Genomic DNA, 9,445 nt, shown 5'->3' on the forward strand with positions numbered 1-9,445 from the left:
CGGAAAATTACGCCTGACGCAATCACAAGTTTTCCGTCACGTGACCCGGAAAAGAGTTGCGTACTCAAGCTAAAAAAATACTTTTTTTACACACTGATTTTAAAAACACTTTTAACCAACTGGATTTTTAAACAAATGTTGCTAACAGAGTTATATTTAATGAAATTGTCAACATAATTTGATGTTAAAAAAATTAACTTACGCAAAAAAATTGTTACATAAATTCGGTGTAAAAAAAAAAAAAAAAGCTTTTGTATTAAAGACACAAATGAACCTCCATATTAAATAAGGCAAACATGCTATGTGAAGAGACAACGTTACAATGTATACCGTACATGATATCAGATTTACCTTTTTAGCCTTTATACACTTTAAAAAAAAATCAAAGTGGCTCCTCGGTGGAGAAAATATGGACTCTCACTGTTTACAGCACTTTCAGTTTCAAAGCAAAGGGCACATTCCAATGACGTCATCGATTATTCCCTTTCCGTATCACCTGCAAGCGACACGATGACGTCACGCGGCCACCTGACGCTTGGGCGTCGTGTTCCTGTTCGCTGTTGGCCAGCTAGCTGCTAACACCTGCTAGCTGCGATAAGAGCGTCAACAGGTAAGAAGTTTTTCTCTCCGTGTGGCTTGTTTTTGTTTTGTTTTGTCCTCTTCTCGTGGCCCGGCGGACGCGCGCTGCCGTGGCGGGCTTCCGGTAAAACTTTTCCAACTCCTTCGACGTCGTGAAAAGTTCACCTGGGTCAGCTTTGGCGACTAGCCCGCTGCTAGCACTGTTAGCTTAGCATAACTCCAAACTTTGAACTCGGATGTCAACTTATTAGAGAAAAGCTCAGGAAAAAAAATGTTATTTTTACCTCGTAGGTACGGGCGGAAGTGAAGCTCGGTGGCGTGTTCACTAACGTCCGTGTGAAACAAACTTTGACGTCGCAGGAAAGATATTCTTCAAAATGTTTTCAAAAGACGACAAAAAAGTACTCGAAGTTTGTCTACGAGACGTCATTTAATTAATACTACTCGTGAAGTGTTGTCAAGTAGCAACGTTTTAACTTTGGTACGATGACGCTGATAACCGAGAGGTGGCGCTAATTAATTCATGAAGTCCCTAAAGTTCATTATGGAGATGGGAGTTGCGGCTCTTTAGAGCAGTGTTTTTCAACCACTGTGCCGCGGCACACTTGAGATACAGTCTGGTGTGCCTTGGGAGATTATCTAATTTCACATATTTGGGTTAAAAACATTTTTTGCAAACCAGTAATTATAGTCTCCAAATTATGTGTTGTTGTTGTTGAGTGTCGGTGCTGTCTAGAGCTCGGCAGAGTAACCGTGTAATACTCTTCCATATCAGTAGGTGGCAGCCGGTAGCTAATTGCTTTGTAAATGCAGGTAAAAAGGTGTCTTATGCTTAAACCAAAAATAAACAAAAGGTGAGTGCCCTTAAGAAAAGGCATTGAAGCTTATAGGGAAGGCTATGCAGAACGAAACTAAAACTGAACTGGCCAGAAAGTAAACAAAAACAGAATGCTGGACAACAGCAAAAACTTACTGTGGAGCAAAGACGGTGTCCACAATGTACATCCAAACATGACATGACAATCAACAATGTCCCCATAAAGAAGGATAAAAACAACTGAAATATTCTTGATTGCTAAAACAAAGTAGATGCGGGATTTATCACTCAAAGGAAGACATGAAACTGCTACAGGAAAATACCAAAAAAAAAAAAAAAAGGCACCAAAATAGGAGCGCAAGACAAGAACTAAAACACTACACACAGGAAAACAGCCAAAAAAACCTCCAAATAAGTCATGGCATGATGTGACAGGTCGTGACAGTACACCTACTTTGAGACAAGACCTATACTGATGCATGCTTGGTTATGGTTTAAAGTCATATCCAACAATTGCGACAATGACTTTTAACTGTCAACTGAGTTTATGATTTCTGCTGGTGGTGTGCCTCCGGAATTTTTTAACGCAAAAAATTTGCCTTGGGTCAAAAAAGGTTGAAAAACACTGCTTTAGAGGGAGTCGTTCCTTTTTGAAAGAGCCGTTCAGGGGGGGGAAACAAAGGGGGTAGGATTAAATAAACTTAGTTTATATCAGGGTTATAAGATCAGGCGTGGATCAGAATCATTTCTATTCACCTAAATATTAAACTATTGTAGGCTGACCATATTGTGAAATCCCAAAAAGAGGATACATATATGCGTGCCAAGGCCGGGACTAGGTGAAAATTTGCCAAGATACTTGAACTTGCTTTATAAATAATATATTTATTTAAATAAAGCATTTTTTCTCCTTTGTTGACAGCAGTGTTGGTGCTAGGAATTTTCAAAATGGGGTCCTGGGACCCCATCAAGTCATAAAAATGGGGTCCCACAGTAAATTTTTGGGGTCCCACTTTTTTGTAAGCGTTTTGAAAACAAATGCCAAATGGATACATTATCCTGTTATATCTCACATCCTATATTGTGTTTTGGAAAAAGGTTGTCATAAACGTTACTTAATTCATTAAAAAAGATAATACAAAAGAAAACAAATGTGTATGCATTATTCAGTTATAAACATTCATTCACTTTCTTCTTTCCTTCATGGATCTAAACTTTACCGCTGCTGGTAGTTTTTTCAATGTTTTTATTTAATAAGTTGTAGGTGTATTTATTTCAGTATAAAAGTGTAAAAAGTAGTGATGGGTTGATGAGGCGTCATGAAGCGTTTCGACACATTGCAAAACTGTATTGATACTGTGTCGATACTGTGTCACTAAGTACTGACATCTGCTGGACATTAAAAATCCCTACAGGCAACCTATGGACCGACTCAACTGACACTGATTTTATGACCTAGTATATACAATAATATAAACCAAGTCATTGTATTTCAGTTAGGATTATTTCATATCTTCATTTAAATACAAATATATTTTAATATTTTTTAGATACAGTCAATAAAAAATGTGAACATGTATCATAACATGGAAATCTAAGAGAACATGTTGTGAATGAGGATGCTTGTGGACTGGGATTTTTTTAAATTTATTTTTTACACATTTTTATTAAAAAAAAACAGTTTTTCCAACGTATTCAATTTTAGACGATTTCTTTCATTGATTGATTAAAATTTTTATTTGTAGATTGCACGGTACAGTACATATTCTGTACAATTGACCACTAAATGGTAACACCCCAATAAGTTTTTCAACTTGTCTAAGTCGGAGTCCACTTAAATTGATTCATGATACAGATATATACTATCATCATAATACAGTCATCACACAAGTTAATCATCAGAGTATATACATTGAATTATTTACATTATTTACAATCCGGGGGGTGGGATGTAGAGGGGGGGGTTAGGTTTGGTTGTTATCAACACTTCAGTCGTCTCTTCTTAGTTATTATTTCTCCGGCTGTAGAAAAGACCCGCTCACAGGGCACGGAGGAGGCGGGAGTGCGACACAGTTCGCGTATCGTTCACGTGACCAAAACAGCTCATGATCGGTCACGTGACTTTCTAAAAGCGGTACGCGCACCGACACAGGGTATTGCTCTATGAGCTCGACGCATGCGCCGATGCATCGGTGTTGCCGGACCCATCACTAGTAGCTGCCATTATAATGTGCAGTGATGTTTTCTAATGACCGTAAGTCTTGAACTATACAAAGTATTTCAATGCTTGGAATCTGCTCTTTTGCATGATACACTAGTTACTATGGTAATCTTATTAGTTACTATGGTCATCTAATTAGTTACTAAGGTAATCTAATTAGTTACTATTGTCATCTAATTAGTTACTATCGTCATCTAATTAGTTACTAGGGTAATCTACGTCACAGCAGCTCAGACGAGGCACCAAGCGCTGTGGGCGGGGAGCGTTTCCACAGACGCGGAAGGAGATTTTCACAACAAAGTTCTACAGCTTAGTGATGTATCAGATTGTAGGTGGGTTTATTTTGTACCCTTCGCGTTCATATTTCACTGTTTGTTGCATTTTTGCTGCGTTTCACTTGATTGTAAAATATGTCGATCGAAAGGGGGTGTGACGTTCATATTTTGTCAATATTCAGTGTTTTATCCTTCATAGAAAAATGTAAAATTCCATTATGTTTTTTAAGGCGGTCTGTCATAACGTTTTTAGCATTCAATCAGACATTATTGTGAGTTTTTGTAATAATGTCCCTAAAAATAGATATACCGGCCCCCAGACAATTTTTTTTCTCTAAATGTGGCCCCCGAGTCAAAATAATTGCCCAGGCCTGCTCTAAGGTGCAATTGCGCACGGCTCACGCGTCCTCTGCGCACAGCAAATTAATGCCGCGCAGAAAATCAAAAATCCCATCTGAACTCTAAACGAAATAAAAACATTACAATTTATTCTGTATGATTGTGCAATGCAACTCTGTGAGTGACAGGTGACAACAAGAGTGGCCCCAATGAATAAAACAATCTTTGTCAACACCATACTTGCCAAACTCGAGACCTCCGATTTCGGGAGGTGGGGCGCGGGGGCGTGATTAAGAGGGGAGGAGTATATTTACAGCTAGAATTCACCAAGTCAAGTATTTCATATATATATATATATATATATATATATATATATATATATATATATATATATATATATATATATATATATATATATATATATATAAGAAATACTTGACTTTCTTTGAATTCTAGCTATATATATTTATTTTATATATATATATATATATATATAAATAAAATAAATACTTGAATTTCAGTGTTCATTTATTTACACATAACACTCATCTACTCATTGTTGAGTTAAGGGTTGAATTGTCCATCCTTGTTTTATTCTCTGTCACTATTTTTCTAACCATGCTGAACACCCTCTCTGATGATGCATTGCTGTGTGGCACGCACAAAAGTGCTTTCATCAAATGCACTAGAGTCTGGAATCTTCCATCTCTCCCTAGCATGGCCCAAAACCGGTAAATCTTTGCTTCCTGGGGAAGATCTTCACTGCCAAGCATCTGGTAGTCCACTACTTCTTCCCGGAGGCTATCCAGGTCCAATCGCAGCTGCGGCTTGGAACTTACAAGCGTATTTCTTCATCTTACTCGTCATCGGCGTCGCCGCGGCTGTATTTTCCTCGTTCTTCTGCTTCGTCTCCTTGTTGTGTGCGCAGTTGTGCACTGCACTCTCTAAAAGCCGTAGATGTTATTGTCACATATGCATGTACAGTAGATGGCAGTATTGTCCTGTTTAAGAGTGTCACAACATTGCTGTTTACGGCAGACGGACTGCTTTACGGTAGACGAAAACGTGACTGCTGTTGTTGTGTGTTGTTACCGCGCTGGGAGGACGTTAATGAAACTGCCTAACAATAAACCCACATAAGAAACCAAGAACCCGCCCTCGATCATTCTACAGTTATAACGTGATTGGGCACGCACGCTGTTTATATTGTGGGAAAGCGGACGTGAAAACAGGCTGGAGGGGCCTCCAGCTCCGCCTGAATTTCGGGAGAAAATTTGTCCCGGGAGGTTTTCGGGAGAGGCGCTGAATTTCGGGAGTCTCCCGGAAAATCCGGGAGGGTTGGCAAGTATGGTCAACACAGTTCAATTATCGTCTGTCGAGACACTTTACGGACAGGAATTCCATCAATCACTTTATTGAGCAAAAACCACACCAAAAACATGAGTAAAAAAACTTTTATCTAGAAAAACTGGTCATTTTCTGCCATACAAACCAGGCTAAAACCAACTTTGTCATCCGTCATATCAACAGAAGCCGCTCGCTCTGTCTCACCTGCACCAACACACGCACTCATGGCACTTAGCCAATGCTGCGTTTATGGCCCAAACCAAAAGTCGGACAACGACACGCATTGTGTAAATGCCAGGGTGTAACACTCTGACTCCTCAATCAGATGTGTGCTTATTTTACTGCCATTTATTAAGGATGTTAATCTAAGGATATTATTCATAAAATGTTGTCACTAGATTTCATGAATGCTAATAAAATGATGTATTTTACAGACAGAAAGTTACAGGAACTAAATGTAATCTCTGAAAGGAGTAACTTTTCTTTTAAAGGCAGGACCCGCAGCCAGACATACAATACTACCACATAGGTCATGAAAAACATGTTTTTTTTGTTATTGTCATTGTAAGAGGGCAAAATCACTTATATCAGAAAATTATTTTAATAAAACATTTAAATTGTTATGATGTCAGGTTTGGGGCTGGTGTGACCACAGTGTGCACGTCTGATGTTGCTCACATGTGCTCCACTGAATGCTCAGGGAGTTTGTGCGTTTGCTCACACACATGAAAAATTAGAGGGAACATTGATTCTGACATATTGGCTATCATTTGTTGTTGTGTTTTAGTGTAAACATTCCACAGGGTGGTGCCATTTCCCCATGATTTGACAGTGACGTCACTATTAAAGGCCTACTGAAATTAATTTTTTTTATTTAAACGGGGATAGCAGATCCATTCTATGTGTCATACTTGATCATTTCGCGATATTGCCATATTTTTGCTGAAAGGATTTAGTAGAGAACATCGACGATAAAGTTCGCAACTTTGGGTCGCTGATAAAAAAAAGCCTTGCCTGTACCGGAAGTAGCGTGACGTCGCAGGTCGAAAGGCTCCTCACATTTCCCCATTGTTTACACCAGCAGCGAGCGCCATTCGGACCGAGAAAGTGACGATTACCCCATTAATTTGAGCCAGGATGAAAGATTTGTGGATGAGGAACGTGAGAGTGAAGGACTAGAGTGCAGTGCAGAACGCATCTTTTTTCGCTCATTCACAGTGACTTTTATCTCCACGACAATACATCGGCGAAGCACTTTAGCTACGGAGTTAACGTGATAGCATCGGGCTTAACTGCAGATAGAAACAAAATAAATAAATCCCCTGACTGGAAGTATGGACAGAAAATCAACAATACTATTAAACCATGGACATGTAACTACACGGCTAATGCTTTCCAGCCTGGCGAAGCTTAACAATGCTGTTGCTAACGACGCCATTGAAGGTAACTTAGCAACGGGACCTCACAGAGCTATGCTAAAAACATTAGCTATCCACCTACGCCAGCCAGCCTTCATCTGCTCATCAACACCCGTGCTCACCTGCGTTCCAGCGATCGACGGAGCGACGAAGGACTTCACCCGATCATCAATGCGGTCGGCGGCTAGCATCGGATAGTGCGTCTGCTATCCAATTCAAAGTCCTCCTGGTTGTGTTGCTGTAGTCCGCCGCTAATACACCGATCCCACCTACGGCTTTCTTCTTTGCAGTCTTCATTGTTCATTAAACAAATTGCAAAAGATTCACCAACACCTCAATATGTTTTCTTTATTTTCATGACTATTTACATTGTAGATTGTCACTGAAGACATCAAAACTATGAATGAACACATGTGGAGTTATGAACTTAACAAAAAAAGGTGAAATAACTGAAAACATGTTTTATATTCTAGCTTCTTCAAAATAGCCACCCTTTGCCCCGATTACTTTTTCGCGCACTCCCAGCATTCTCTCGATGAGCTTCAAGAGGTAGTCACCTGAAACGGTTTTCACTTCACCGGTGTCATAGTTTTGATGCTTTAAGTGACAATCTACAAGGTAAATAGTCTTGAAAATAAGGAAAATGCATTGAAATGAGAAGGTGTGTCCAAACTTTTGGCCTGTACTGTATATACATATATGTATGTATGTATGTATGTATATGTTGTGAAATTAGTTATTTTACACAAAGTTTTTGTAAATGTATATTTTATTTTACATACCTTAATTATTTCCAAAAGGCGTCTAACACGGCAGTAAAATGGCTGATCAAACAAAACGGAAGCCATCTTTCCAATCAGCTAAACAGACTCAATAAGTCCGCGGTAACAATTTGTTGACTTTACAAAAAGGATGCCATTGTAAGGCATTGCTGCAAAAGTGTTAGCATATTAGCTAATGCTACATTGCTAGCTTGATTACATTACGACAGCGCGTACAAATATGCATGTAAACACTCTAGACAGGCATCACACATGGGACGGTTTAGTAAGTATGAATTGTTTTGGTTATATTGTAAAACTCACAAACGTTGCTTGGAGTTATGAATGAAGAATCCATCCATCCATTTTCTACCGATTTTCCCTTTCGGGGTTGCGGGGGGGTGGTGAAGCCTATCTCAGCTGCATTCGGGCGGAAGGCGGGGGTACACCCTGGACAAGTCGCCACCTCATCGCAGGGCCAGCACACATAGATGAGTAAAAACTCTATGGACGGCTAGAAGACGGAACGGTATTTGTACTTCTGGTTGAAATCACTCGTCTTAACCGAAGGGCAATGCAACGCTGCAGTACCTGCAGTGAGCGTACTCGTCCAAAAGATGGCGTCATAGCAGAAAAAAATAACGCACCTTTTCAGTGTCTTTGCTTGTGGGAGTTTTTCTCTAAACTTATGGCTGTCAGCGAAGAAAAGTCCACAATTTAGCCGCACCGTTTTATAAGCCACAGGGTTCAAAGCGTAGTAAAAAAGTGTAACCAGTTAAAGGCACTTTGAGGTGGAGTGTCAATGCATTGGTTAGCAGTCGTGTGGACTGAGTGGGTCCCCTCCCGTGACCATGGCGAAGTATCCTCGGGCCCGATTCCGAACCCCCTAGTTGCCCCTGAGTCAGCAGTAGGTGACTGGGTTAACAACTGTTGAAGAAGGTTTGAGTATCTCCAAGGAGCGAAAGGCAAAGCAGGACTTCCACTTGCGTGGTAGCTACCTGCTGGCAGATGAGTGACGGCGTTCTCCTGTCCTGGCAGACATGTGGACGTCGTGCTGCAGCTGGATGTGTTTGGATTCTGTGGATGACGTGAGTGGCGCTGTCGAGCCGCAGCATCGGTCCTACGCAAACTCCGCCTTCAGCAGCATGCCCTCGCCTGAACACACCTGCACAGCCTGCCGGGGGCGTCTGGACACGCCCACCACCAAGGTGACCCCCTCTGTCATTGCCCACACTCTACTGATGTCCCGTCTTGTCCACTTCACAGGCTAGTCAGTTGGCGTGCTAGTCCCGCCCCTTGCTAATTTGCGTAATTCCCAGCGCACGTGGGAACGTTCCGGAAGTCGCGAGCTGAGGGCGATGAATGTAACGCCGCTCTCCTCTGCGTCAGCATGTGTGCGCCGACTGCAGGAAAAACTTCTGCGGCCGCTGCTCCGCCCAGCTGGAGCCCCGCCCCCGCCTGTGTCACACCTGCCAGCGTTTCCACGGCAACCTGCTGCAGCGAGCCGAGCTGATGAAGCTCAAAGTGAAGGAACTGCGCGACTACCTGCACCTGCACGAAATCTCCACGGAGCTGTGTCGAGAGAAGGTCAGCCATGTTGTGTCAAGACTGGACACCCCGATCTCACCTGTGTGATCTTCCACAGGAGGAGCTGGTGGAACTGATCCTGGGCCAGCAGACCCCCTCAC

At 41.4% G+C, this 9,445-nt stretch overlaps 1 protein-coding gene across 1 annotated transcript in view; it reads left to right on the forward strand.

Annotated features, from left to right (window-relative positions):
- Positions 1 to 463: 463 nt before the first annotated feature.
- The window catches only part of rffl (ring finger and FYVE-like domain containing E3 ubiquitin protein ligase), a 19,590-nt gene continuing 10,608 nt past the window's right edge, over positions 464 to 9,445 (forward strand). The window contains exons 1-4 of the mRNA XM_062060837.1: positions 464 to 610; positions 8,796 to 8,965; positions 9,147 to 9,344; positions 9,403 to 9,445. The exon at positions 9,403 to 9,445 is cut by the window's right edge and continues 158 nt beyond it. Of these exons, the coding sequence (XP_061916821.1) occupies positions 8,798 to 8,965; positions 9,147 to 9,344; positions 9,403 to 9,445 (409 nt within the window). The 5' untranslated portion in view covers positions 464 to 610; positions 8,796 to 8,797. The remainder of the gene's footprint in view (positions 611 to 8,795; positions 8,966 to 9,146; positions 9,345 to 9,402) is intronic.

The sequence above is a fragment of the Entelurus aequoreus genome, linkage group LG10 (assembly GCF_033978785.1).
Source record: "Entelurus aequoreus isolate RoL-2023_Sb linkage group LG10, RoL_Eaeq_v1.1, whole genome shotgun sequence".
Classification (NCBI taxonomy): Eukaryota; Metazoa; Chordata; class Actinopteri; order Syngnathiformes; family Syngnathidae; genus Entelurus; species Entelurus aequoreus.